A 27,346-nucleotide genomic window follows, 5' to 3' on the forward strand; every position below is an offset into this window, starting at 1 on the left:
CCTGAAGTGAAGTCGAGCAATCTATTCAGATCTTGCCAACCTTACAAACTCGATAGTTTTCTCCCATTCATAGAGTTGAGCTTCTGTGCATGGGCTCCTCGGTACATGTGACCCGAGATAAGGTTTGCGCACATTTCATCACCGACACTCCTAACACCCGCAAATAAGGGTAAATGTGTGGCGGTAGATCCCAGCACAGCGCAATGAACGACGAGGACGACTTCATGTCTATGCCTCATTCACCAACCGGATCGCTACTCGCGGGGTCATTCTCGAGCTTCATCATGTCCGAGGGACCGCAGAGACGGGGAAGTATGAGGACCGAGGAGAACGGGGAGGATCCGGAGGAGGAGGATGAGCATCCGCATCCGTTCTACGATTATGCCACGGACAAGAAGTTGTTGAGCGTGCGTTGACTTGGCCTTAGCTTCCATGGAGAGCGGGAGGCTAACAAGAATGTACAGGTCGGCCCTAAGCAATGGCTCAACGCAACTGGCCGTGAACGGACAGCATCCGCCATGTCTAAATCCCTTCCTACAAACAACAACTCCGTCTCTTCTCGTCCTCCAACTTCCTCCGCCGGGCAGGCTCCTCCACCATTCCGTCCTCCCCCCGCAACTGCTGGTCCAGTACAGAACGAGACAGCGTCAGCACCCATGCCCATGCCCGAAGCTCCAACTGGTACAGGTGCAACGACACCGACGATCACACCCGAGGTCGCCGCGATCTTCCAAAACATCCAGCACTGTATCAATCTCCGTGAGAAGTACATCAAGCTTAGTAACCAGCGTGATGGAGATAACCCCAGAGACGAGGTCGGCAAGTGGAAGGTGTACCCTCCCACTCCGAATCACCCTCCAAAGCAAAGTATCCCTGAGGCGGTCGGCGCGGACTTTGACTTTGAGAAATGTGAGATCCCGGGTAGCCATGAGTATGCGTGGGAGATGGACAGGTCTGGTGTATACCAAGTCTCTCGCTCTGATAACGAAAAGATCGTGGATGTACCGACCATCAGGGATTATTACCTCGATCTGGAAGCCATCTCTGAGATCGCAAGTGACGGTCCCGCGAAGAGTTTTGCGTTCAGACGGTTACAGTACCTCGAGGGCAAGTGGAATATGTACATCCTTCAGAACGAGTTCGAGGAACTGGCTGCTACCAAAGTTTGTCGCAATGTCAATTGGCATGTTTTACACACGCTGACATGATTGTCAGAGAGTTCCTCATCGTGATTTTTATAATGTGCGAAAGGTGGATACCCATATTCACCACTCCGCTTGTATGAACCAGAAGCACTTGCTCCGGTTCATCAAGTCGAAGTTGAAGAAGAGTCCTGAAGTATGATATCGATCCCTTAACTGAGCCCTTTGTCGGTAAGCTCACCATGTTACAGGAAATGGTTATCTTCCGTGATGGCAAACACCTCACTCTCCGCGAAGTATTCGACTCGCTCTCTCTTACCGCCTATGATCTTTCTATCGACACCCTCGATATGCACGCACACAAAGACTCTTTCCACCGATTTGACAAGTTCAACTTGAAGTATAACCCAATCGGAGAATCTCGTTTGCGTGAGATCTTCTTGAAGACGGATAACTATATTCAGGGAAGGTACCTCGCGGAGTTGACGAAGGAGGTAATCGGGGATATGGAGGTAGGGAAATATCAGATGGCCGAGTACCGAATCTCGATTTATGGACGGTAAGAAGCTTATGTATTGCATCCCACGTTGAACGTTTGACTAATGCTCATCTTACACAGATCTGTTGACGAATGGGACAAACTCGCAGCTTGGGTTATCGACAACAAGCTCTTCTCTCACAACATCCGTTGGTTGATCCAGATTCCCCGTCTCTACAACATCTACAAATCCTCCAATATCGTCTCTAACTTCGCCGACGTCATCCGTAATATCTTCGAACCTCTCTTCGAAGTCACAAAAGACCCTGCCTCTCACCCTAAACTCCACATCTTTCTCCAGCGCGTGATCGGATTTGACTCTGTCGACGACGAATCAAAGAACGAGAGACGTATTTGGAGAAAGTACCCGGAGCCGAGGGAGTGGGATAATGCGCAGAACCCGCCGTACAGTTACTGGATTTATTTCATGTATGCGAATATGACGAGTTTGAATGCGTGGAGGAAGGAGAGGGGGTTCAATACGTTTTTGTTGAGGCCTCACTGTGGTGAGGCGGGTGATAGCGAGCATTTAGCCACTGCGTTCTTGACTTGTCATTCGGTATGTCGATGCCATCATGGTACAATTGCAGTTGCTTGAGTATGTGCTAACGTCAGTGATGTAGGTGAGTCACGGTATCATGCTCCGCAAGGTGCCATTACTCCAGTACCTCTTCTACCTCCAGCAAATCGGTATCGCCATGTCACCCCTCTCGAACAACGCCCTCTTCCTCGCCTACGAGCGAAACCCACTCCCATCCTTCTTCCGCCGCGGTCTAAACGTTTCGCTCTCCACCGACGATCCCCTCCTCTTCCACTTCACCAAGGAGCCCCTTATGGAAGAATTCTCCGTCGCTGCACAGATCTGGAAAATGTCATCAATGGACATGTGCGAGCTCGCACGGAACTCTGTGTTGCAGTCTGGATGGGAGATGGAGGTTAAACAGCATTGGTTGGGCAAGAATTGCTATAACCCCGGGCCGGAGGGGAATGATATCCAAAAGACGAACGTGCCGGATTTGAGGCTGAAGTATAGGTGGGATATGTTGAAGGCTGAGTGTGATCTTGTAAATGGACGGTTCAGGACTGCGATGAACTGATCTTTCGTCGTACTGATGATAGTTGGGTATGTCAAATCATAATAGGGTGTAGTAAATTATTTAACATCTTTGTTAAGTGAGTTCACAGACGGCGTGGACTCCTGCGGTTTCTCAGCTCCGCCTGCAGACTCTGCGCAAACGGCCGATAAGCCTTGGAAATCTTTGGCTGGCGCGAACTTACTTGAACTCCAAAGGCATCAACAAAAGAGCATTCATCCAGTCTTCCCTTCGTTCCATCTCTCGTCATCCAAAATGCCCACTCACAACATCGGCGACCACCAATCCCAAGCCGACCCGAACGGCGAAACAACAACCCCCACCACTACCCTCCGACCAAACGCCGCAGCCTTCGTTCCCTCCCAGTCCCAGTCCCAGTCTCAGTCCCAGTCCCAGTCCCAGTCCCAGTCCCACAAAGCCACAAACCCCTCCCTCGTCCCCCAACAAGCAAAAGTCCCCACCACCCCGACCGAGAAGCAGAATACCCAGCGCCTGATCGTGGTGTTGATGCAAGCGAGTCTGGAGACGTATAAAGTTGGAAAGACAAAGGATGCAAAGTATCAGTTGTTGAATTGCGATGATCATCAGGGGATTTTGAAGAAGATGGGGGTTGAGGCTAGACCGGATATCACCCACCAGGTCCGTAATTCCACTGTGCTACATGCAAAGAACATTGTGCTGATGAAGGGTTACATTACAGTGTCTACTCACCCTTCTCGACTCTCCCCTTAACAAGGCCGGTCGCCTCCAAGTCTACATCCAAACCCAGAAAAACGTCCTCATCGAAGTCAACCCCCACGTCCGTATCCCCCGCACATTCAAACGCTTCTCCGGACTCATGGTCCAACTCCTCCACAAGCTCTCTATCCGCTCCGTCAACGGCTCCGAAAAACTCCTCAAAGTCATCAAAAACCCAATCACGGACCACCTTCCCGCCAACTGCCACAAAATTACGCTCTCGTTCGATGCGCCGGCTGTCAAGTTGAGCGAGTATGTTCCGAAGGCGTGTGTGGATGAGAAGGGAGAGCCGAGGAGTTTGTGTATTGCGCTTGGGGCTATGGCGCATGGGGAGGATAATTTTGCGGATGGGTGGGTTGATGAGAAGATTGCGGTTAGTGAGTATGCGTTGAGTGCGTCTGTCGCTTGTGGAAAGTTCTGTTGTGCTGCTGAGGAGACTTGGGGTATTCTTTAACGTAGGGAAGGAAAATGGTGGAGATGGTATGGTGTAATGGAGTGAAGTTGGAGAGGGACGGGACATCGTGTACAGGCTGCTGCAGCTGAGTCACAGTCTGAAGTTCTCCCGGATAGAAATACTCACAACCTATATGTAGTAGCACCTAAGCAGTATCCCTGGCTCAGTCGTCATTCTCCCACAGACCCTTGCTCCACGAGTTTCCCTTCTTCTTCCCAAATGCTTCCGTCAACCATTCCGTCAGCTTCCGGTAAACGGCCGGATTGGCGTTATGAAAGTAGATGCTGTGATCACTGTCAGGGAACACGTGCATATCATAGTTTGTCACGCCGGCAAGATCCAGCTTGTCGAGGAGTGAAAGCGTGTTCTGGAAGTGCACGTTATCGTCGCCAGAACCGTGCATGACGAGGAAACGATCTGCGCTGGCCAGGTTGTTGATATCATGGATGGCGGATTGCCGGTAGCCATCCAAATTGTCGGTAATGGTCCCCATATAACGCTCAGTGTATACGGAATCTGTATGACATCGTTAGTAAAACTCACAGAGACACACTTCACACGATGTCGTACCATAGTATCTCCAATCCGTAACAGGAGCAACAGCCATCCCGTACTGGAACACTCCACTCCCCTGTTCCAGGACCTTCAACGTCAAGAACCCACCGAAACTCCAACCCCAGATCGCAATCTTCGTTTCATCGACATACTTCTTCTTTGCCCACTGTTTACCCGCCTCGATTTGATCTCGCGCTTCAAGAGCACCGACCTGACCTCGAATACCGACTCTGTTCTTGCGGCCCATGAAACCTGTACCGCGGCCGTCGACGATTACGGTGATGTACGCGCGGTCTGGGTCAGAGGCCAAGACCGAGTGCCAATCATAGTTGAAGGTCTTCTTGACGGATTGGGAGATTGGTCCACCATATGGGTGGAAGAGGACTGGGTACTTGGTCGCACCGGTGTCATCAAACCCAGGCGGTCTGATTTCGACAGCATTGAGGGTGTACCCATCGACAATGATTTGGCTGTAGTGGAAAGTAGGCAGGTCATACACCTCCACCTCCGTCTTGACGCGTTCGTTTGTCTCGAGGTCGTGCGAGTAGGACGCATCGACAGTGCTGAGCACTTTTTGCCAGGGCACGTTAGGACCGGTGTATGACAATGTGTACCACTCAGCTCCAGGTGCGAAGTCAACCTCGTAAAATGCTTCCTCCGTGGTATTGGTAATTGGCTTTGAAGCAGTGCCATCGAGCTTCACAGAATACACATGCCTCTCGATTGAACTTTTCTCGGTACTGACAAAGTACACCAACCCGCGCTGAAGATCAAGTCCCTTGACACCGCCATCGACCTCCCAATTACCACTGGTCAGGTAAGCTGTGGGCTCACTGCTGGTGACAGGCGTGTAGTACGCGAGGTGGTTGTTTCCGTCCTTGATGACGATATCGATGTACCCGTCCTCAGGTCTGCCATTCGCGACATCCTTGGGTACCCAACGAGTTTCCCGAGTGACCTCGAACCAACCGCCATCTTCGGCAAAGATGTCCGTGGTGCGAACTACGTGGCCGGTACGCGCAGTGATATCGAGAATGACCGTTTTCAAGATAGAGGAGTCACGGTTGGTGATGTGCATCAGAGCTGTATCTCGTCCAACCCATGCCAACTCGGTGATAATGCGGTCCTCAGGACTAAAGTCATCTTCAATGGCGATAGTGAACGGGGTACCGACATTGGCATCCGTGTTGTCATCAGTCGTCTCAGGCGGAATGGTGTAAAAATACATCTCAGTCACCGGGTTAGGGAACCCCGGCTTCGGGTACTTCACCGCCAGATTTTCCGGATACGCCCTGATATCTTCACGGCTGTTCTCCGGAATGTAGTACGGAATCTCGTACGTAGGAGTCTGCGATTCGTTTGTGCGGAGGTACGCAACATGTGCGTTTGCCGGCGAGAACCACGTAACAGAGTTCGTCTGGAAGACTTCCTCCTCGTATACCCAGTCTGGAACACCATTGAAGACATTGGGTCCACCATCTTTGGTGACACGCCATTCTTTCTCGGTCATGCTTGAGCGAACCCAGAGATCACCGTTCTCGACCCAGGCGAGAGCGGATCCGTTTCCGCTCCATCCTGCCCAGTTTAGAGTGCGGGCTCCAGCAACGGCGGAGGTGCTATGGGATTCGGTGTCGTAAACCCAGTATTTGGCCCAGAATGAGTGGCGGAAGTTACGGTGAACATCCGTTGCGAACAGGATGTACCTGGCATCTCGGCTCAACCAGTATTTGCTGAGACGCAGTTGATTGCCGGTGCTTGGGTCCTTGATCTCTGATTCCTTCACGAGTGTGGAGCTTGAGCCGGTAGTGTCTTCAACTCGAAGCTCTCCATTCGTCCTGGTAAGGAATGTACCATGCGTTGCGTTGGACGACGGCAACCATGACACAGTATGAGTCCGCGGCCAGAACGCACCAGCGTCGAGAGTTTCGCGGGTGATGTGTGGTTTGCCCGTGCCCGACAAGGATAGATGAGATGTGGGCAGTGCTGGATGTGTTCGTAGGAGGTAGTATGCAAGTAACGAGAGCCATATCAGAGAAACGACTCCAACGCCGCCAAATAGCCATCGTCGGAAGTTCTGCATCAAGGTTCAGCTTAACTCATTGCCAAGAACTCCATCAAACTCACTGTTCTCTTCCGTGATGCGTCGCGGGCACCCATCAACCCATCTTCCTCATCCTCAATATCCATCTCCTCCATCTTCGGCTCCTCCTCTCCCGCGGCTGGCGCATGTCGGGCGGAAGTCGGATCCAGCTCATCAAGCACGAAGCTATCCTCTGACGAAGACGAGGATCTTGGAGATGACAATGAAGGTCGATTGGAGTTCTCTGGAGGCATTGGTCCTCATGAATTTCGTATACAGATTGTAGCGAAGGTCGAAGATTATGAGTGGGCTGTACGGTAAATGTGGTTAAGTACATACGAGCGGGACCGAGCGTAGCACGCGCGCGGATAGGCGCGGGGCTGGGCGCAGCGTAACGGGTCTTTGTCCCTGGATTACTCGATCAGGATTCCAATGACTGACTTGTCATTCCCTTATGAAGACGAGTTGCTTCGTTAGTATAGATGCTTGTGATCTTGTTCATACGTGTCGTTCGAGAAGGGTTCGGAAGCTCGAGTCGCTTTTTCTTCCGTACGTAGGGTACAAAGCTTGATTCCCACGCCTGATTGGACGATGAAATGAAAGGCAAACTCGCCAAAGTCGAGTCACTGCCCGGTGGTAAAATTAGGTAAAGCTAAAGGGTAATATGCCTATCCACAACAAGTCTTTTCATGACCTAATCCCTCTCCCTGGAGTTAGAGTTCTTGCCGCAGTTGGTAGGAGTAACAGTCGCAGTAACGAGCTGAATCCTCTTCACGTACGTAGTAGTAGGCTTTCCAGAAGTCTTGGTGACCTTAACAGTGTTCTTCTTTCCCCAAACAGTCTGGCGGCGACCGGTCTTGGTAATCCACGAAGAGGGAACGGTGACGAAGACAGTGGAGGTGCGCTCAGCAGTCTCGGTGGTAGTCGACTCGACCTCGACAGTCTTGGGCTTACCGACGGTCTTGGTGGTGGTGCGACGAGCGGTAGCCTTGGAGCTCACGGAGGTCTTGGTGTAAGTGGTCACAGTTGTGGTAGATTCTTCCTCCGCGGTGACGGGGTAAGCAGAGGAGATGACCACCGTGCTGGTGGTGGTGAAGGGGTAAGAAGTGGTGGTGGAGGTATAGTGGGTGGAGGTGATGGAGGTGGTGGTAGTGGGGACGGCGGAGGTGAAGGTAGAGGTCTCGACGACGGTAGAGGTAGTAGTGGAGGTCTCGTCAGCGACGGCACGCCTGTTCCTCCACTTGCTAGTGGTAGAAGAAGAGCAAGCCTTGGTCACCTTCTTGGTGGACTTGACGGAGCTGACGACAGTCTTGGTAGGACGGGTCCAGACGGTAGAGTAGAAGGTAGGGATAACCGTGATGGTGGGAGTAATGGTGGTAGTCTTCTTTCCCTTCTTGACGACAGCAGTCTCCTTCTTCCACTTCGTCTCGGTCTCGGTTGACCAGGCAGTCGTGGTGATGGTGGGAGCACGGACGGAGACAGTATTGGTCCAGATGACGTTCTTGATAGAGCGGGAAATGGTCTTCACGGTCTCGGTCTCGATGTCGGTGCTGGTAGCCACCGTTGTGGGGTACTCATAGGTGCTGGTCTTAGAAACGACCCAGGGCTTGGTGGCTGTGATGGTGGACACAGCGCCAACGGAGATGGTCTGGGTTTGAGTAGCGGTGGAGGGAGCAGGGACCGAGACGGTGGTAGTGGAAGTCTCGAACTCAGTGAAGGTCACATAGTTGGTGGTGGTCTCCTCAGCGGGATCAGCAACAACGGTACCGTTGGTGAAAGTGCCATTGGAGAGCTGACGACGCTCAAGGCCAGGGTAGCTAGGGTTGTACGGCACCGCCTCGGTGATGGCAGTAAGAGCCGAAAGCGCGACGATCAAAGTGTTAAGAATGGCCATTGTCGAGTATCCTAACATGCCGTTATCGATCCGAGCACCCTCGCGAGGTGTAGCGAGCTCTTATGTGTACAGAACCGAAGCACGCTTTTCTTCCCATGGCAATATAACGCTTGCGCCTCGCAGAGTGTCTGCTTAACGGTTCCAGAAATGAACTCAACGGGGCTCACTGAAGCGGCCAACGTACGTTCAAAACCCGGGTCAGTGCGCGTGCATGATTGAGATGCCAATTGCCCCCTAAATAAGGCTCATTTCATGCCAAATGTTGGCTTGTGGCCTGAGTGGATAGCGTTAGTGCTGAAGCCTATCCCTTTGAATTCTTTTGCGCAGTGAGAAAATCGTCGCATAAGGTTTAGTGCAGCGTATGGGGTCCGTGCGCAAAAGCATGGTCGTGCACGCACCCGTCCCCAAAGTCCAGCATCCGGAGATCCGGATCAGTGAATCGGGGTCAATTGGCTCTGGTCGGATTGACCTCGCAAGGCATGTTCAGGCTGTTGCTTTACTTCAGCTGTTTTTCCGGTTCAGTCCATGTTCATGATCCTGAGGTCTTGGTGTGGCGGGTGGTGGCCGTGCACATAGCAACGGTGACCGAGCTGCACCTGCAGCGTACGGTACGCTGAGCCCAATAACAAACAGTTACAAGATTCGCGTCCAAAAATCCGACAAGTACTCGACTTCACGCTCTTTGATCAGCCGTCAGATACGCTCTCTTCCGACAGTTACGTTTTATCAGGAGATGCCATCATGTTGAGCGGCCGCTCGTCTCTCTCACCCCGTCGCATGTCATCCACTACAACCTCAGTTCCCGCGCCGATCGGTCTCGGCGATATTTCGCTCGATGATTCCGATGATGCTGAATTCAAGTTCGAGAGTACATATATGAAGCAGTTGCTGGCAGAAGAGAAAGGATCAGTACCAAGTCCGAGGCCTGCGCCGGTGCCGTCAATAGCGACAGTCAGCAGTACGACGCCTGCTGCGCTATCATCCGGCGGAGATTATTGTCGCCAGCCATTGCTACCAACAGACACGAATACTCTCGCACCTGCGCTCGCGTCTTCAACTATACCGGAGACCCCAGGCGCAGCGGCCTTCAAGTCCTCGAGAGGCGTTCTCGGAGCTTCGGCAAGACATAAGCGCGTCGGCCGATTGGGCTTGGGAGCACCAAAACGTGTCACGAGGTTGAGCGATGGCGTTGTCGTAGAATCAGAAATGGAGGATGTTGAGGGAAATAGAAGAGTGAGCGGTGGTGGAGTCTCTGAGAACGAAGAACATGCGCGACGGAGTGAAGAGCGCGCAAGTAGCGGAAGTCCAGTAATGAGCAGACGGGGAGATGAAGATGCAATGATGAGGTCTGAAAGGGACTACAGGAGAGAATCATTGGTATCGAAAGCGGAGGCGACGATGAGGGCGCTGGATGAGTTCAAGCGGTCGTCAAGTTCAAGACGGAGTCCTTCGCCTCAAGCTATGGATTACCAGCGTGAAGCTCCCAGGTACACCTCAACCGAACAATATGGCCGGACCATCAGCAGCAGACAATCGCCCGAACCCCGGGCCGAACGCGATTATGCCCCTGAACGGGAGTCACGACGGACGTCTGGATCTACCGTGCCATCTCTTCGGGAATCTGTTACCTCCTACAGCACCCGAAGGACGAGCACCGAAAGTGCAGCATCAAGACGCTTGTCGAATGGCAACAACTTCGCGAAGCCGCGTGATTCGCTTGGCTCTAGCAGTTCTCGGGTGTCGATGTCTTCGTCCGCGTACCGTCCACGGGAATCCTTTGGGTCTTCAACGACCGAAGCACGGCCGACGTCGTCTATCCCTGAAACCCCCGCTGCATTTGACGATTTCGAAGCATGGAGAAGATCGGTAACAGGTTCAGTCACAATGAAAATTAGCCCGCCACCAGCATCACGGGTTGAAGGGTCAGACGCTTCATCATTACCGACTCAACCGCCTGAATCTGCGGTTCTCGGTAAACCAGTGAATGCAAGTACGCCTGAACGAAACATTCCGCGACGAAGTGAAAGTCCAATGGATGTGGATATGGCGAGACCTACTATCGGACAGAGTAGACGGAGTTATAGCCCGAGTACGGTGAATACGGAAAGTACCGTTCGACAAGCACCACGGCACGACATCGACCTCGTACCGCCAGTGGTCTTACAACCTTCAATACGGCGGTCAACAAGCCCGGTTATGCGCAGAGAAGAGTCACCGGTGGTGTTGAACAGTATTGCAAGAGACGAACGGCAACCGCATAGAAGCAGCTCGGGTCGGTTATCGTCGAATTCGATGGGTGTTACCCCGCCGCCTAGGGAGGAGAGGGAGCCAGTACGGACTACGACGCCGTCACATCCTCCGTCGCGGAGAGCAGCGACACCAAAAGCACCGGCGCCGGCGTTTGTTCAGGAGGCAGTGGTTGTCCCTCAATCTGCTCCGGTTCAAGCACCAGCACCAGTGCCCACTTCCGCTCCTGCATCAGTACAAATGCCAGCTCCTGTGCAGCAGACACCAGTACAAGTGACAGACCAGGTGGTCCCGACCAAACCAGCCCAAGCAAAAGCGAAACCCATGATCGCGCTGAACGGTCGAGTATACACCCGTCTTGACATTATCGGCCGTGGTGGATCCTCGAAGGTCTTCAAAGTCATCACCCCGAACAATCGCATTTTTGCATTGAAGAAAGTCAGTTTCGACAAAGCCGATTACCAGGCAATTGCGGGTTACAAGAACGAAATTGCGCTTCTTAATAAACTGAAGGGCAACGAGCGGATTGTCACGTTGTTCGATTCCGAGATTAATGATGCGAAGGGGTATCTGATGATGTTGATGGAGTGCGGTGAGATCGACTTGGCGCACATGCTACAGAAACAAGCTGGGCAGCCTGTCAACATGAATTTTATCCGATTGTATTGGCAGCATATGCTGCAAGCTGTACAGGCAATTCACGAGATGAAGATCGTGCATTCTGACCTGAAGCCGGCGAACTTCTTGTTGGTCGAGGGACAACTGAAACTCATCGATTTCGGTATCGCGAAGGCAATTGGGAATGATACAACCAATATTCACCGTGACTCACAGATTGGTACGGTGAATTACATGTCTCCCGAGGCCATTTCTGATGTGAATGCCGTACCGTCCGCATTCCCTGTGCCCGGTCAGCCGCAAGAGAGGTTGCTGAAGCTCGGACGTCCAAGTGATGTTTGGAGTTTGGGGTGTATCCTGTACCAGATGGTCTACGGCAGAACGCCTTTCGCGCATTTAACCATAATGCAGAAAATCCAATACATCCCGAATCCTACCTATCTGGTTACGTTTCCCGAGATGGCTGTTCCGTTACCATCGACTTCCGATCAGAAGGTCGAGGAGCTGAACATTAAGGCTGTTCCGGTTGAGGCTGATCTGTTGCGGGTCATGAAGACGTGCTTGGAGCGGGACCAGAAAAAGCGGATGACTATTCCCGAACTTCTTGAGGATCCGTTCTTGAAGCCCGGCGCTAGATGGAATGGTAAGGAGGAGATGAGGGGATTAAACTTGCAGACTCTGAAGACCTTGATGCAACAATGCTTCGAGGCCGGAAGGGATGGAATGTTTAAGGAGTTGGAGGATGAGCATGTTCAAGAGGTATGGAGGAAGCTGGCGAAGTAGGTCATGGTGAGGGTGACAAAATATATTTATGGCGTCATTTTCTTTTTTACGGGGATATACGGGTCGTTCTTGGAGTTCTTCCTTCTTGTTTTGGACGAGCTTAACTGTGAGGTTTGGGATTGCAACACGCAAAGTGCGAGATAGATACTCGTAATTGTAATACCTTTCATTGACAATGCATTCGCTTTGATGCTATATTGCTATGCACTTCACCTCCTCGTTCCTATATCTTTTCACTCCAACCCCATCAATCCGACGCGCCATCTCACTACTCCAAATCCTTGGGCACCTCGTGAACCTTCATCTCGCAGATCCTCAACACCGTGTACGTCTGCTTGTGCTTAACGGTATGAACGTGCCTACGTCTCCTTTTCGTCTTCTTGATAAGAATCAGGGGTCCCTTCGTGTGTTCCACAACTCTCGCCTTAACCGTAAACAACCTCTCATCAATCATGTGCTCATGGTCCTCCAAGGACGCCCTCAACGTGTAGTCGCGCGAACCAATTTGGGAGACGCGGGTCAATTTGAGGGTAGACCCGAGTGGCGCATCCTTGAGACGGTGAACAGTGACGGTGTCACCTTGGGTGAGGAGGTATGGACGGTTGTGGATGTGGACGGTCATGTAGTGCGATGGCTGCGAACGGAGAAGACGGATTGTCTCGGCAAGGGGTTGGGTCTGTGCTGGTGGAGCAGTGGAGGTAGGGACTGCTGGTGGGACTGAGATTATTGGTACTTTCATGATGGAGCGTTGTGTCGCATGAGCGATGGTTCTTGCCCCTCCTACACAACAAGCAGAAAGTCAGCAACACCGCCCTATCGAGCTGACGAGAGGGAAAGCCGCACCTCGTGCAAACGCCCCACTGAGTGGCAGCCGTGATAGTATTGATCTTGATCCGAACATCCTTCCGTTGATCCAGCTGGGATAAATGCTCCTCCTTCTCTGTCTACAGCGTTGTTCGTCGTGCCTTGTTACTTTCTTGGTGGGTGGCACGGGTGGCACAGCAAGGCACCAAGCTTTTTTCGATAAGGCGCTGATATTCGCCGCCGTGAAGGAGGAGTTGAAAAAGGTCAGATACGCCCTACAACGACCAATTGCCTCAGTGAAGCTTCGATCTTTTCGTATATTGTGGAATCAAGTCGATACTTTGTCGACAGAACAGTTTTAAAGAGTTTGATCAGCCAGCGCAAGGCGCTTTACAGCCAAGATGGTACGTCTCTTCACCTTTTGTACAGGAGTTGTCAGATCACGGTGCTAACCATGCCCTACAGCCTCAAAATGAATACATGGACGAATGGACCAAGAAGCACGGTCGTCGTCTCGACCACGAAGAACGTGTCCGCAAGAGAGCCGCCCGTTCCGTCCACAAACAATCCGAATATGCCCAGAAAGTCCACGGCTTAGCCGCCAAGCTCCACCAAAAGAAACGTCACATCGAGAAGATCCAGATGAAGAAGACGCTCAAGCAGCACCAGGAGCGGAATGCGAAAACGACGGAGAAGGAGGTCGGTGGAGATGGTGCTGTGCCCGCGTATTTGTTGGACAGGAAGGAGGAGAAGGACGCTAAGGTTTTGTCGAGTATGGTTAAGCAGAAGCGGAAGGAGAAGGCTGGACGATTCACTGTCCCGCTGCCGCAGGTCCGTGGTATGGCTGAGGATGAGATGTTCAAGGTCGTCAGAACCGGAAAGTCAAAAACCAAGTCATGGAAGCGTATGATCACAAAAGCCACTTTCGTCGGTGAGGGCTTCACCCGTCGTCCCGTCAAGTATGAGAGATTCATCCGCCCCATGGCACTCCGTCAGAAGAAGGCGAACGTTACGCATCCTGAGTTGGCTGCGACGTTCCAGTTGCCGATTTTGGGCGTGAAGAAGAACCCGCAGAATCCTATGTATACGCAGTTGGGTGTTTTGACCAAGGGAACGGTTATCGAGGTCAACGTTAGTGAGTTGGGGTTGACTACGGCGGGTGGAAAGGTTGTGTGGGGAAAGTATGCGCAGATTACAAATAACCCGGAGTTGGATGGTACTGTCAATGCTGTGTTGTTGGTGTAGTTGAGATTTGTGAATCCACATACTTATTGCATTGTGTTTTACTGTTTTTGGGTATCGGGATTGCAATTTGGGATATTGTTTGTTTCATTCGTTTCGTTAGGGATATCTTTAGGCTTAATCGAAAATCAAAGCCACGTGCATCACGATGTTTCTATGTCTTCATGTTTCGTACCGCTTTGGACTGCTCGTTCTACTGGCCTTTTCTGAAGACTTGTCTCCGTAAGGCTTGAGCCGCGTTAAGTGCAGAATCGATATTTCCACGCTCTAGAGTGAATAGCGGTCAATTTCTCCCACTCTGAGATCAAGCACACGTGAAATACTTGAGGAAAGGAAAACGGTTGGGTCTGCCTACGCGATATTCCGTGACCTGGCCACGGACCGCCGTTGTCTGGGCAGGTGGATGATTCGTGCCGCCATAGCTAAGATTTTCCGTCGCCTTGGCATAACCTTCTGCCTGTTCGGCAATCCGAGCACACACTTGGAACCTGCGCATCGCTTTGATCGATACTGCACATTCCTGATCATCCTCCCGTGGTGTGTGCAGTTTCCTTGCACGTAACTGGAGCTGGGTTGTCCTCAGAGTCCAAGTCGACGATGGCGTTGGCAGAACCGGGGATGTACGAATTTACCTGCCCCGAAACCGACTCGATGTAGCCGGTCCTGCTCGGTAACTTCATTTGTCACTACGTATATTCTGTCGCACGTCTTAGGCAATATCAGGGTCGAGAATACGTCACTCGCTGTAGAAGTTCGTGGATGAGGAGTACAGGGAGACATTTATTACTATCCTAGAATCTACATTACGACATTTGTCACCCTACTGTAGACAGCGTGGCCAGCCACTCCCCTTCCAGGCCGTTTGGCATGGCAAGGGTAGGAATAGGAACATGACCCAGCAAACAATCAAGTCACGAGACCTCACTCTCATCCAAAAACCATCCAGAGGACCAGGGCGTCGGTGCTCTCAGTTCGTGACTATCACCTCGTAAAAAAGGTGTAGACAAGAATTACATAGGACATATAGTTCCCTTGGCGTCTGCTGGAGGGACCATTGGGCTCAGACATGGTGTTGGAATGGGTGAGTTGGGGAGGAGACTTCGTGGAGAGAGCTCGAGCAGATTTTCATTCTCGAATCAGACTACATTAGTGATGCTGCAGAGGTTCCGAGCAGATGCAGCACCGGGTGCGCTTCCAGGCGTTGATTGAAGTTGACGTCGTCACGGGTCATGTCGTCCGTCCGGAACCGGTAGGTCACCCTTGATGTGCAACAACACAAGGATGGGAAGTACCGGAACTGGGTGAAGACTGACGCGAGCAGTTATGAACTTGGTTCAGTTAGTTAGCTACCAAATGGCTTCAGTCGACATCACACGAGCGCAGGCAGAGAAAACGTCCGTACAGCGTACTGAAAGCGCGAGTACCGTGCGAAATGACTGTGTGCTCCATGCCCACGCTCAAACACGAACTGCAAAGAGAAGGGCAAATATCCAAACAAAATGGTATATTGAGCGTAAATCAGCTCTAGGATATGTTTTCAAAACCATCCCTTGGCACAAATCCCACCAACAGATCCAAAATAGAAGAAACCACCCAGACGTATTCCGACCTCACGCTCTAAGCTTTCTCCCCCTCCCTCTCACTCACCATAACGATCTCATCCATCCCCTCCGCCGAGCTATGCGCTTTGGGAAGTGCCCACCCCGGATGCACACAATTAAACACGCCCACAGCAATGACCATCATCGCCCCATCCAACCCCCCGAAATACCGTTCCCTGGTGATTAGATACCCATCCCACCCCTGCACGAGTTCGATCGTGCGGTAGATGGAGCGGATGTAGATCGTTACCACAGACAAGACCGTCGCCCCCACAATCCACCTACTCCTCCCAAAAATCGATGAAGACACGCGCTGCGAACGGAGGAGGAAGTCAACGAAAAAGTAACAGAAAATCGTTATCGTGGCGAGTTGGAAGACGATACCAGCAACCATGACATCCGTCCCCGGCTTTGTATCCCCACCGACTTTGTTGGATTCACCGGATGCCATGCCGCCTCCGATGGCTTGGATGACGAGGGAGAGGATGTCGCAGGTGCAGAAGATCCAGAGGTACATCTTGGGTGTGATGATCGATAACTTTTTCTTCTCTCCAGAATAGGCGTTAGAGGAGGCCAGGGTGATGAGTCGACCGAGGATGATGTAGATCCCGGCGGTGAAGAATGTGGGAGCGATGATGAGTGTAGAGATCTGCATGAGGAACGCGGTGGAGGAGTATGGGCAGCGGGCGGACCAGGTTCGGGCTGACCAACCCAATATCTCGGCTTCACTCACAAATATCAACACATGTCCATTAGATCTTAGACGAGCGAGGGAAGAGACGTACCAATTGCTCCGATGACGAATACGGAGGTCCACCATGTTCGCTTCCAACACATCTGCACCAAGTGCACTAACGCCGATAGTCCGAAAAGTACGAGGAAGGTGATACCAACACCCAGCGAGGGAACGTAGCCGTAGGATGGTTCGTAGCCATCGATGTAGTCGATACAAGTGCCGCTATTCCTAGCTGCGAGGATGTACAGGTAGATAGGGTCGGATGAATTGTAAACCATTTCCCTATACTCCTTCCTTTGCAATTGGCCTTCGCGATCGTACACGGATCAACAACATCACGACGACAGCGGGCGGTATCCTTTTCGTTCTCGGCCCATTGTTCTTCCGGCCGAAGTTGTGGCTGGTGCGTGGCTAATGCATATACGACGCGCGCGCCAAGCTGTCTCGGGAAACCTTTACCGAGTTATATTGAAGTTCCAGGCAAAATCGCTAGAGATGACCTGGCCTCATTAACCATTAACCATCCTATCAAAGCACGACGTCTGATCATGACAATTACCAGCGCTGTCGTAAGCCTGTACAGCTGTTTTCGAATTTCTTCTCTTCCTCTCCACCATCTTCTCCCCCCATCTCATTCAGCCCAACACTATCGTTTGCATCAGCAGTCCCTCCAGTAGACGCCAAGGGAACCACATGTCCTTTCTAGTTCTTGTCTACACTTTTATTACGAGGTGATAGTCCCCGACTGAGAGCACCAACTTAACTGATCCTTTGGATGGTTTTGTCAGTAGATGAGGTGAGGTTGCCAGTTCTGGAGATTTGATCAAGCCGGTCATAATCCTATTCCCGCCCTTGCCATGCCAAACGGCCTGGATGTGGACTGATTGGACATCCTGTTTACGATAGGGTGACAAAGTATGTAAGGTCTAGCATAGTAATAAATGTCCCCGCAAATCCTCGTTCACAGACTTCCAAATCGGGTGACGTTATTCTCTGTTCGAGCCTGCTACAGTATTATCTAGGACAGTTGGTGCGACAGGGTACACATGACTGAAGTTATCGAGCAGAACATTCACCTACTGTTGGAACATCTACATCTGCTGTCTTTAGGCTCGCGCAGATCTTCCCATTTCTTCGCACGATGCCGGATGTCCTATGAGTTGAGATATCATATTCACACAGCGCTTCCATTCGAAAGCGTCTTGTTGTTGTCTGACTAATCTAGCCGCCTAATAGCCCTGTTGCGGGCCGTCTTGACCTTCATCCATCTCCGTATCCGTCAATCCCTGCAGTTTGTGTCTATAACGGCCACGGGACCCTGCCGCTCGGTTTTCCGTTCTCTTCTAATCGTAGCGTCAGACGTATTCAAACTGCAGAGACGAGATTGTCCGATGGAGGCATAACACCTTCGACATCAAATTCGGAACCCAGCATCTCACACTCTACAACCCCTTCTTCGCCCCCTTCCTCGGCCTAACCGTAACAACCTTCTCCCCCTCCCCTTTCTTGTGCCGCCTCCTCCACTCTTCGATCCCCTGCTCGAAAATCCTTCTATTAACACCATCCGGCACCAACACGAAGGTGACTCCCAACTTCTCCACCTCCACGTTTCTTCGTTCATCGTCGTAGAATACCATTTCGGTGTACGGGATCCCGGTTTTCCGATGCAGTTCCTGAAAGTGCTTAATCTTACTCCCGGGATAAATCTCACACGTATCGAAAAAACTCTCTGCCCTCTTATTAGACGGTGGTAGCGTCATCAAACTCAGCGCTTGTCTCGCCAGATTTGGTGCATGTGTTCTCGATGCCGCCGCGACGTGGATGTCGCGTTCTTGTAGGAAGTGGAGGATTTCTGGCATGTCGTCGTACATAGCAATTTTGTCACCGTATTTGTCGAAGACGAGGTTTGGCTTTCCGGAGGGCTTGAGGGGGCCGGTTACGTGGGTGTAGATCCAGAGGGGCCAGCAGGTGTAGTCGAGATCGAAGGCAACCAATTGTGGGTGTTCTTTGTCATCAATCTGATCCGTTGTCATTGCTGCTTGTATATTTGAGGGTGGTAGGAAGCGAGGGGTGCGGGGACATATAAGGTTTCGAGGGGGGCGACTTTTGAGCGGTCGCATTCGGTCATGCCGTAACGTGGACACGATCTGCACCTAGCCACCCTCGCCACACCCTTTTCGGTACTACGAGCGATTCACCGTGAGAGCGCCTCTTGGAGAAGGACCCAGCAACGATCTCGTATGAAAGAGCAGGTCCTCCGAGATATAAATTAGCAAGTTATGGTTGCTCCCATGTACCAGCAACCTCTCGACATGTCGGTCGGGCGTCCCAACTGTCCGAATCACGAGCGTCGACGTGCCTAAATTGCGGGAAACCACGCGTTTCTGCGGATATAAGCGAGTCATTTGTATAGTAGCATGCGATTTCAGAGCTGTACTCTGGTGGTAACTGCTTTCCCGGAGGGGAACCCACGGGGCAGGCTTTGGGGCCGCCCTTTTGTCGAGCCACCGTTTTTCTCGTTTTTCCAAATGGGCTCGAAGGTGGTCAGAATGGATAATCGAATCTTCTGATTCACGTGGTGTACTCGAAATGTCTGTTAGGTTTTTTCCTGGCTTGTTCTCGTGCTACAAAGTTTCGAGTGCTTAGTACTGATCACCCGCTACTGAAGAAGTGTTTTCCTCCATACCTAATGTCACGTCTAAACATAATTCTGGCCACTCCCCACGAAAATCTAGGCTTGCAATTGTCATGTTCAATCCCGCCCCCACATCCTAACAACCCTTTCCCACCCACTACTAAGAATATGCTCACCCCCAGGACTAACATCACAACTCATCACCTTCCCATCATGTCCCTTCAAAGTCTTCACGAGCGTCCAATCATCCGCCGACCACAAATTCACGCTCGCGTCATACCCACTCGTCGCGAACCACGTACTCCGCCCACTTGGTCGATCAGCGGGTAGTTCATCCTCCGCATCCTGACTCACATCCATCGCGTCCGGATCTGCCGCAGCAGGCTGTGATTTTGGGGGTGCAGTGATATCCCCACCCTTACACCACCTGACATCACTCGCCAACCCTTTATGGGCAGGGATGGTCGCAACACACCTAACCGCCCTCAAATCCCACACCTTCACACTTCCATCTCCAGCCGCACTCAAAACTCTATACCCATCCTCCGCCCAATCCAGTCCAAGGACATCCCCCACATGCCCATCTAACACCATGATCGTTCGTCCCGTTCTCAGATCCCATGCGCGGCCAATGGCGTCTTGACCTCCTGTCGCGAGGAGTGAGCCGTCAGGGTGGGGGGCGAGTGCGTAGACGGCGCGGGAGTGCCCTGATTGGTGGAGGAGGGGGGTGAGGGTTGGCAGGTCGATGAGGGACCAGGTTGTGTCGGCGGAGGCGGAGGCGAGGTATTGCCCGGAGGGGTGGAATGCGACGCGGTTAACGCGGTGGGTGTGGATGTCTTTCAAGAGATGCAGTGGTTCCGGTTTGTCGTTGTTTGTGCTCCATAACGCCAATTCTCCGTCGCCCCCACCGGTCGCTAATTCCAGAATCGAGGTGGTATCAGGATTCCAGGATAACCCACCGACCCTATCCCTATGCCCTCCATACTTTGCACTCTCACATTCCATATCACCCACTCTCCACACCTTGACACCGCCTCCCCAATCACCTGTCGCGAACCTCCTTCCGTCCGGACTGAACCGCGCGATACCCGTCGGTCTATCACCCGTCAACTGCGCTCCCATCGCCGCTGTCTGTACCAAGACTTTCCGTAGTGCTTTCCGTTGATTGATATGATTCGGTAACGATATTTTCGCGTCGTGGGATTCGATGCGTAGACGGGCTTTCGCTCTTGGTAATGAATACTCGGCCATTTTTCTCCGCGCAGAAAGTAGCTCCTCCGAACCAGGTGTATAGAACTCCTCCTGTTCCTCGCCCTCGCCCTCCTCCTCTTCCGCATCCATGTCGAAATCACTGTCCTCCTCCTCCTTTTTCGCAAGCACCAACTTTAACCGATCTCTTCGCTCGGCGGGACCTTCAGCAAAGAGAGTGATTGGCTCTCCGAGGTTACGGAGCATGTGGCGGACTTTTGCGTCATCTGTTGGTGCGGCGACTCGTGCCGCACGGCGTTTGAGGTCGAGGGATGCGAGGAGGGCGGATTGGTCGGAGGTGTAGGATTGGGACGCCGTTACTGTCGGGAGGTCTTTGAGGAGCGACATTGCGATTCTCAATCGTCGTTCTCGTTGATATTCGGAATCGTAGGATTGGATCGGCCTGACTGTTCAAGTATACTTCGTTCGTCGTTGCTGCAAGGAAATGGGGGGCCAGCTGGGTACGCAATCACGTGCATGCCAGGTACGAACCTTATTGCAGTTGTTGAGGGAGGGCCGTCAATTGCAAGGCCATATGCCTGCTTCAAGACGCATCGGCCGTTTGGGTTAGAAGGTCGTTCATAAATTACCGTTCTCTTCACTACCCTTCGCTACTCATATATTACGAACTTACTCTTAATCTGGTTTCCGTGAGAGAAAATCATAACACAAACTGTGAAAGTGAACCAGAGCAAATACACAATGAGCATGATATGAAGGTTCGCCTGCATAGGCCCCATCTTGGGCCGGTGCTTCCGCAAATCAGTGACGTTCTCACGTCAATTATCCACAGCAGGTCAATCGTTTTCGTGCGAATTTCTGCCGTTGAGAAAGCATAAAGCAGCGAAGTGGATTCGAAGTCTAGACGTTGCAGAGCAACTTCCAGTAGCGAACCCGACGACGTTTGTCTGGGTATTTCGATTTGCCTCATATTGGGTGAAGCTCAACACTTGGGCACGGCACCAGGGATCAGCCACGTACGTGTGTATTCTATTCCCCCAAACATTGATGAAGCAAGCAGCCTTCAAGCAGACGTCTTGTGCGCTTTTTCATGACTATCGATGTGAACAATGACTTCGGATTCGCCCAAGACTTGGTTTTTGGATGCCTTCAATCTTCCGCTGTCAGAGGGGGACAGGGGGTTCTTTTATCGCTGTCTGGATCATCGTGGTGGCGGCAGGAAGGGGCCACTACTGATAGAGTCGACTGATGTCCTTGTTGGCGATTACGTCAATGATATCACGGAGACGCTTGAGGTGGTTGCAGACGCTGGGTTCTTGTCCGATGCCCGCGGGGGCAGCAGAGACCATCGAGCAGGCCCGGCTGAGGATGAGTCGAGGTTGCAGGGAACTACTTCGTCCCGCTGACATAGAGTACCTTGGATCGGTACTGCCAACTTGCTGTATGTGGTTCCAACTCCGGAGTTGTTGGAACAGGTGAGAAAGTTGGGGCACAAGGTGCGTGTCGGTAATCCCGTTGAGCCACAGATGCCTACGATCGAGGCCTCTTCTGGTGTACCGACAGGGTCATTTTCACCAATTTCCCCTGATTCCGGTGCGACTTCCACGACTTTTAGAGCGCAGGAGAACACAGAAGCTAGTAATAGCGCCGCGCCCCTGGTTTTGGTGTCGCACAACACAGAAGACACAACCAGTTCGAGCCAAGCGCCGATTGGACAGTATTCTATCACACCAGTTGAGATTTTCCTCTACAAGGATGCCTTCACGATTGAGGATCTCAAGAATCCGCCCTATTACAAGAGCGAATACCCCAAAGCTCTATAAGGGACTCAGCAGTTCCGACTTGCCATTGGGCCACCGCCGCAAGTACTTTCTGATCAAAGAATTGAAAACGCAAGGCTTTGGGTTCGGTCCATGGGCCTTGCATGTCAATACAGCATTCAAAGATATCTCATTCGAAGATGTCTGGTCCGATCCAGACGTCGTCGAGACCGCGATCCAAAAGGCTTAACGATGTTGCTCCAGAAACACCGATAGGTCATTACCCTGGTGTCATCAGGGATGGTGAGGATCACGAGAAGAAGGAGGTTCTTGCCAAGTACAAGAGCCCTAATACTATCGCTGTCTTCCCGAAGTTGGAGAAGGTCCGCCTCTTCCTTTACTATGATGGGTACTCCTTCGATTATCATGAGTCAAGTATTTAGTACAAATCAACCAGCCCAGACCCGAAGGTTGTCAGCGTCACAATGCAGCTACCGCATTGAAAGAACGGGATGACTGCCTTGCTGAGAGGCATACCAGGTATCTAGGCCGCGAGCTTGGGACGAGGAACTTTGAGCTGGCGACGCACGCTCTCGTGGTAAACACCAGGGTTAGAGATATGATACCTATCATGATGTTGTTATGAACAATATCGAGGAGATCTTGGAGCTATTCAAGGAGGAGTTGCCATAGAAGTGTGTGGAGTTGCGTTACCCTGGGGCATCGAGCCTGATGATCATCCCAGAATCGAGTCCTTGTCTGGAGAGGTTTGACAGTCAGGTGATGATGTAGATCACTGTTGTTAAATCCATCGTTACCAAAATTGTTGGAGTCTCTCTTACGTGTCGGCCGCTCCTCACAAAACGTCGGTCTTACTCTTCTGCACCTGCGAAAGTGCATTGCGGTATTTTCCCACGTTTACCGGACGCCCGGAGGCGGATGCTCGCACCCGCTTGCTCTCGATGACGAAAGTGTCTTGGACGAAACGCATTTGTACGTAAGAGATGGGTAGCACGCGAAGAAGGTCGGTCGGCAGGACCTGCCCGTGTTCGTGCGTTAATGGCCTGGCCCGTGGTGTTGGTGCACGGAAGATACCGGGGAGTGACAAGATGGAGAACCGTAACCGCCCGGACCACCGACACGTCTCGGCGAACCCTGTTCATCCAACTGATGTGCCGTACATTTCCACCATTCCCAAACCCCTCTCCGTTGCGTTTCATCCTCCGTCTTCCTCCTTCCCCACCTTACGTGCCATCCCGATCCCCCTGCCCGAACATCGAGATCTATATATGTCTTCCTGCAGCTGTTGCCTATCGCCCCGCGCGCCTTGCATGCAACTTCCAAGTATAGCGACAACCTCGCCCTCATTTCGGGAGAATAATATGTGCCGCGGCAGCACTCTCGGGAGGTCTTGGCAGCTAGGGTATGCGTGACATCACGCATCTGCGAACTCGACACGTAGCTCCGCTCGGATAAACGTTTGTCCGGACGGGGGAGACTCGAGAGCGACATGGGTGTCATTGAAACCTTGGTACAACTGGGATGCGGAACGAAGCTCATTCGAGGGGCTTTACCCGTGCCGTGCCTGTGTAGCCGATGAGATGAGGGTGGTTAACCTTAATTTGCAGTTGGTAGCAGGGTTTTGGGGGTTACGGATGTATCGCGATCGGTTGGGGACATCGAGGCTGTCGTGAACCGCGGTACGCAGACGCAACTGGGATGGCTCTCCAATTGCGGAGTGTGGAGTACAGCTTTCTCAGCGTTCGTGTGGGTTGACGCGCGCCCAACCGCCGACCCTTCATGCAAACACGCACAAAATCTCGAAATCCGGAAACGGAAAACGCCTTCTAGACCTCGAATGAAAACTCCGCGGAGCCGACGTCGAAGGGAGTCACAGCTAGATTGCCCACGTAAGCCTCGGCGGTTGTCCTTGTGACCAGCAATGTACATGTCGGCCGAGGCTTAGGAGAGGGCTCAGTCGGGTTCAACTCGGTTCGAGCATGTGTACAGGAAGCAGGAAGCAGCAAGAAGGGTCATTAGCCTCGATTCTCTAGACGCGCCTCGGGAGATGGCCCGGTCGGACTTCTGGGGAGGGCCCCATCGCAGCCCGGAAAAGAGCAGAGAAGGAGTCGTGAAAGACGGGAAGAGAAAGGGAGACTGTACCCCTCCTTCGCGGCCGAACCACGGTGAAAACATAGAAGAACCATAGCAATTGATAACAATACAGGCATTTTACGGTGTAGCCTACTGCCGGCCCAGGCCCCGATAGTCGCCTCACACAGCTTGTAGTGCCTGGTCTGCCCTGCCTTGCAACTCCACACGATTTCTCCCTACACTGCAGATCAGCAGACAACAAGCTGCACCCTGCATCCACCCACACAAACCGCCCATCAGACCGAATAGAAAGGGAAGTAAAAGGCGATTTCTCTCTTCCAGACGGCATTCATCCCGTCAACCAACGCTGCCAGCAACTGCAAGTCGTGGAGCGATACGCAGTTCTGACTTTCGACACACACGCGGAGCCAGTCGTTCCGTCCCGTTTGTATAACGCTTACGGGCCGGCGCGATACACAGTTTAACCGGTCGTAAGGGTCCTTTTTACGCTTTACTGCTGCAGTTGGTGTTGAGGCGTGTGAGGTTCTTTACATACGCGATCTCGTCATCCTTCTGATTGTGTGCGGCGATCGTCTTATCCCCTCATACGTCCAGCCCGTCCGATTGTGCAGGTTCAGTCTTTCCCGGTACACCTTGCTCCGCAAAGCTTAATTCGGAACCAATACTATGGCCGACGTGCACATCGAAGCAGCCGCCGTCCCAATCAACCTTGAGGCTTCCTCTTCACCATCCTCCTTCGGAGGCGGACTACGCCGATCAGCATCGACGAGCTCTCTTCCTCGTTCAGCGGCTTCCTCATATTCGGCCTCACCACATCTATCTGCATCACCGAGTCAGGCTTTGTTGAGTGGGAGTGGCAATAAGAGACCGGAGGGATATTTTGATTCATATATGGCGGGGGAGGAGGAGTCGTACTTTCCTCAGTATGAGTATGCTGCGGGTGGTTCATCACAGACGACGGCAGAGGTGACGAAGGGTAACAACCGGGGGCTGCAGCCTACACCGACTATCTTCTATACATCGCCGTCACCAAAGGCGGAATCACCAGTTGATGAACGTACGCGACCGATCACGCCAGAGTCAACCACTTCGACTGCGCCGACGTTTGGTTCAGACCACCCAACCCCAACATCAGACGTCTCCGACCACCACTCCGTCGCCTCCGAAATCATACTCTCCCTCTCCAACGACGACATGTCCATCCGCAACGAACCCATCCGCCACGTCGACTACCTCTCCCACGACTGGGAAGAATCCGACATCTGGAAATCCTGGGCCTACGTCTCCAAAGAAAAGAACGAATATCAAAACGGTGCGCGTTTGGAGAACGCTTCGTGGAGGACGTGGGCAAAGACGCGGTATAAGTTGAGTACGGTTAGTCCGGCTACGTTGAATTGGTTGAAGGATTGTGATGTTACGTGGCTTTATGGACCGCTTCAGCCGGCGAATTCGAGTGCGATGAAGAGTTTGAGTGCGCCGGTTACGCCTACGGTGGGTAACTCGGCTCCTACGACGCCGGCGACGGAGTTTCCTTCTTCGCTTCCCAACCCTGGCATCATCTCGCCGCCGCCGAGACCGAGCTTGAACTCGCCTGGGTCATATGTGAGCAGCAAGAAACCGATCCTGAAGAAACGGAGTATGAGCGAGTTGATGCTCTCCCAAGGCGCACGAAACTTGATTTCGACCGCCGCATCTCAGGTCCAGAAACAAAAGGAACAGCAGAAACGTCAGTTTCAGAAACTTGAGATGCCCCCCACTCGACCAATTCTGATGCATACCGCTTCTGACTCGAGGGTGTATACGTCGTCCTCGAGTGACAGCGAACGGGTTGAGTCGCCGAGGAGTGCACATAGTGAGGCTAATACTCCGGGTATTGAGAGGAGACGACACATCCATTTCAATGATTGGGTGGAGCAGTGCATCGCCGTTGAGACACCCGATGAATCTGACGTGGACGAGGACGATGAAGATAGTGAGGAAGATGAGGAGAGCGATGAGGATGGTGGTCTCGTCATCAATGTTGGTGCTGGAGGACCAGGGGGTGCGCAAGCGATGGATAGGAAGAAGAATGAGAGTTCGGGGGGTAGTACCTCGAGTGGAGGACGACCACGTCCGACGCGGGGCCGCACGCATTCGAGTATTCGGTTGGAGCATACGCATACCATCGCTCCACTGCCTCCCACCTCACTCAAGAGCGACGATGATGGTGCGGCGAGTCCACACCCCCTCTCGCACTCCCTCCCGCAGAAGAAGATCCCTGTTACGCCGAGGTATGAGGCGACGCCGACTGGGTCGGGTCAGACTAGCCCGGGTGATACGGGGAGGACGCCATGGGTTCCTGGTGGGGGTGGGGTGTTTGATCTGGAGGATGAGGATGATGAGGAAGATGATATTCTTGCCTGGCGGAACAGGATGAACGCCAACAATACCTCTCAGTCATCGACACCGAGAGCTCAGGTTCCGCCATCTGTGCCGAAGAATGCTGCCAATGTCACCAGCCCAGTCAAGTCCGCAGTGCCGAAGCCCGCGCCGAGCATTGGTGTGGAGACTGCTGCCGCCGTCGCTGCTGAGCCCGCATCATCGTCCAACAATGGAGGTGGTTTGCAGAGGAGTTCGAGCAGCCAGTATTTGAGGAGTTATATGAAGGGCTCATCGAGTACGAATTTGGCTGCGCAGGGAAGACAAACGGCACAGTCTCACTCCAAGCACTCGAGCAAGAGCAGGAGTAAGAATATGGATGTTGGACATGCTCTTCAGGCTTCACAGAATACGGGTGAGGCGGCTAGTCCGGCGAGCGTTTCTCCCGCTGCGAGCCCAAGTCCTGTTCCGTCGCCTTCGCCTGCTGAGGCGCAAGGTTCGGGGTCGGGATCGGGAACAGGATCTGGGTATGCATCGAGTGATGATAGTATGTTTGGCAAGGGCGTTACCCTTGTTGGGGCGGCGAAGGATATCGTCGGTTCATTGTGGGCAGGTTGGAGGCGGTAGAGTATACGTACGTTGGACGTTGTCGTTGTGTCGTTGTGTCGTTGTGTCGTTGTGTCGTTGTGTCGTTGTGTCGTTGTGTCGTTGTGTCGTTGTGTCGTTGTGTCGTTGTGTCGTTG

At 52.5% G+C, this 27,346-nt stretch overlaps 14 protein-coding genes across 14 annotated transcripts in view; 6 read left to right on the forward strand and 8 right to left on the reverse strand.

Moving 5' to 3' along the window:
- Positions 1-662: 662 nt before the first annotated feature.
- Positions 663-2,777, forward strand: SAICODRAFT_58430 (AMP deaminase; the record flags this gene model as incomplete). Its single annotated transcript, XM_019169605.1, has 5 exons — positions 663-1,163; positions 1,216-1,338; positions 1,394-1,701; positions 1,762-2,239; positions 2,304-2,777. The coding sequence occupies 5 exons, from the start codon at positions 663-665 to the stop codon at positions 2,775-2,777; spliced, it is 1,884 nt and encodes a 627-aa protein (XP_019023375.1).
- Positions 2,778-3,029: 252 nt separating this feature from the next.
- SAICODRAFT_8092 (Nep1-domain-containing protein) lies at positions 3,030-3,966 on the forward strand (the record flags this gene model as incomplete). Its single annotated transcript, XM_019171218.1, has 2 exons — positions 3,030-3,413; positions 3,475-3,966. The coding sequence occupies 2 exons, from the start codon at positions 3,030-3,032 to the stop codon at positions 3,964-3,966; spliced, it is 876 nt and encodes a 291-aa protein (XP_019023376.1).
- A 118-nt stretch (positions 3,967-4,084) lies between these two features.
- SAICODRAFT_81482 (uncharacterized protein) lies at positions 4,085-6,926 on the reverse strand. The gene is made up of 3 exons (XM_019171238.1): positions 6,646-6,926; positions 4,537-6,595; positions 4,085-4,482 (listed from the first exon to the last, which is right to left on the reverse strand). The coding sequence occupies exons 1-3, from the start codon at positions 6,853-6,855 to the stop codon at positions 4,130-4,132; spliced, it is 2,622 nt and encodes an 873-aa protein (XP_019023377.1). The 5' UTR covers positions 6,856-6,926; the 3' UTR covers positions 4,085-4,129.
- A 248-nt stretch (positions 6,927-7,174) lies between these two features.
- SAICODRAFT_30749 (uncharacterized protein) lies at positions 7,175-8,833 on the reverse strand. The gene has a single exon (XM_019167754.1). The coding sequence runs from the start codon at positions 8,493-8,495 to the stop codon at positions 7,296-7,298; it is 1,200 nt and encodes a 399-aa protein (XP_019023378.1). The 5' UTR covers positions 8,496-8,833; the 3' UTR covers positions 7,175-7,295.
- Positions 8,834-11,066: 2,233 nt separating this feature from the next.
- SAICODRAFT_58203 (Pkinase-domain-containing protein) lies at positions 11,067-12,143 on the forward strand (the record flags this gene model as incomplete). The annotated part of the gene is made up of 3 exons (XM_019169590.1): positions 11,067-11,618; positions 11,658-11,825; positions 11,892-12,143. The coding sequence occupies 3 exons, from the start codon at positions 11,067-11,069 to the stop codon at positions 12,141-12,143; spliced, it is 972 nt and encodes a 323-aa protein (XP_019023379.1).
- Positions 12,144-12,438: 295 nt separating this feature from the next.
- SAICODRAFT_81488 (uncharacterized protein) lies at positions 12,439-13,098 on the reverse strand (the record flags this gene model as incomplete). Its single annotated transcript, XM_019171239.1, has 2 exons — positions 12,987-13,098; positions 12,439-12,923 (listed from the first exon to the last, which is right to left on the reverse strand). Coding segments are annotated over exons 1-2 (543 nt in total), but the record flags the coding sequence as incomplete, so codon positions are not given.
- A 178-nt stretch (positions 13,099-13,276) lies between these two features.
- Positions 13,277-14,192, forward strand: SAICODRAFT_93698 (ribosome biogenesis protein Nsa2; the record flags this gene model as incomplete). Its single annotated transcript, XM_019171894.1, has 2 exons — positions 13,277-13,351; positions 13,413-14,192. Exons 1-2 carry the CDS (start codon positions 13,349-13,351, stop codon positions 14,190-14,192), a joined length of 783 nt encoding a protein of 260 aa, XP_019023381.1. The 5' UTR covers positions 13,277-13,348.
- A 1,486-nt stretch (positions 14,193-15,678) lies between these two features.
- On the reverse strand, positions 15,679-16,804 carry SAICODRAFT_93700 (RTA1-domain-containing protein; the record flags this gene model as incomplete). Its single annotated transcript, XM_019171895.1, has 2 exons — positions 15,679-16,513; positions 16,576-16,804. The coding sequence occupies 2 exons, from the start codon at positions 16,802-16,804 to the stop codon at positions 15,807-15,809; spliced, it is 936 nt and encodes a 311-aa protein (XP_019023382.1). The 3' UTR covers positions 15,679-15,806.
- A 918-nt stretch (positions 16,805-17,722) lies between these two features.
- SAICODRAFT_30752 (putative magnesium-dependent phosphatase P8B7.31) lies at positions 17,723-18,622 on the reverse strand. Its single transcript, XM_019167755.1, has one exon. The coding sequence runs from the start codon at positions 18,557-18,559 to the stop codon at positions 17,969-17,971; it is 591 nt and encodes a 196-aa protein (XP_019023383.1). The 5' UTR covers positions 18,560-18,622; the 3' UTR covers positions 17,723-17,968.
- A 521-nt stretch (positions 18,623-19,143) lies between these two features.
- Positions 19,144-20,926, reverse strand: SAICODRAFT_66259 (WD40 repeat-like protein). The gene has a single exon (XM_019170209.1). The coding sequence runs from the start codon at positions 20,755-20,757 to the stop codon at positions 19,279-19,281; it is 1,479 nt and encodes a 492-aa protein (XP_019023384.1). The 5' UTR covers positions 20,758-20,926; the 3' UTR covers positions 19,144-19,278.
- Positions 20,927-21,479: 553 nt separating this feature from the next.
- On the forward strand, positions 21,480-22,193 carry SAICODRAFT_25961 (uncharacterized protein; the record flags this gene model as incomplete). Its single annotated transcript, XM_019166897.1, has 2 exons — positions 21,480-21,748; positions 21,782-22,193. 2 exons carry the CDS (start codon positions 21,480-21,482, stop codon positions 22,191-22,193), a joined length of 681 nt encoding a protein of 226 aa, XP_019023385.1.
- Positions 22,194-22,772: 579 nt separating this feature from the next.
- Positions 22,773-23,897, reverse strand: SAICODRAFT_132560 (uncharacterized protein). The gene is made up of 2 exons (XM_019165441.1): positions 23,226-23,897; positions 22,773-23,169 (listed from the first exon to the last, which is right to left on the reverse strand). Exons 1-2 carry the CDS (start codon positions 23,688-23,690, stop codon positions 22,987-22,989), a joined length of 648 nt encoding a protein of 215 aa, XP_019023386.1. The 5' UTR covers positions 23,691-23,897; the 3' UTR covers positions 22,773-22,986.
- A 924-nt stretch (positions 23,898-24,821) lies between these two features.
- Positions 24,822-27,346, forward strand: part of SAICODRAFT_132696 (uncharacterized protein) — a 2,907-nt gene continuing 382 nt past the window's right edge. Inside the window, exon 1 of the mRNA XM_019165443.1 lies at positions 24,822-27,212. Within this exon, the coding sequence (XP_019023387.1) occupies positions 24,912-27,212 (2,301 nt within the window). The 5' untranslated portion in view covers positions 24,822-24,911. The remainder of the gene's footprint in view (positions 27,213-27,346) is intronic.
- The window catches only part of SAICODRAFT_132574 (uncharacterized protein), a 914-nt gene continuing 865 nt past the window's right edge, over positions 27,298-27,346 (reverse strand). The window contains exon 2 of the mRNA XM_019165442.1: positions 27,298-27,346. The gene's annotated coding sequence lies outside the window, so the exon portion shown is untranslated.

The sequence above is a fragment of the Saitoella complicata genome, assembly GCF_001661265.1.
Source record: "Saitoella complicata NRRL Y-17804 unplaced genomic scaffold SAICOscaffold_15, whole genome shotgun sequence".
Taxonomy (NCBI): domain Eukaryota; kingdom Fungi; phylum Ascomycota; class Saitoellomycetes; order Saitoellales; family Saitoellaceae; genus Saitoella; species Saitoella complicata.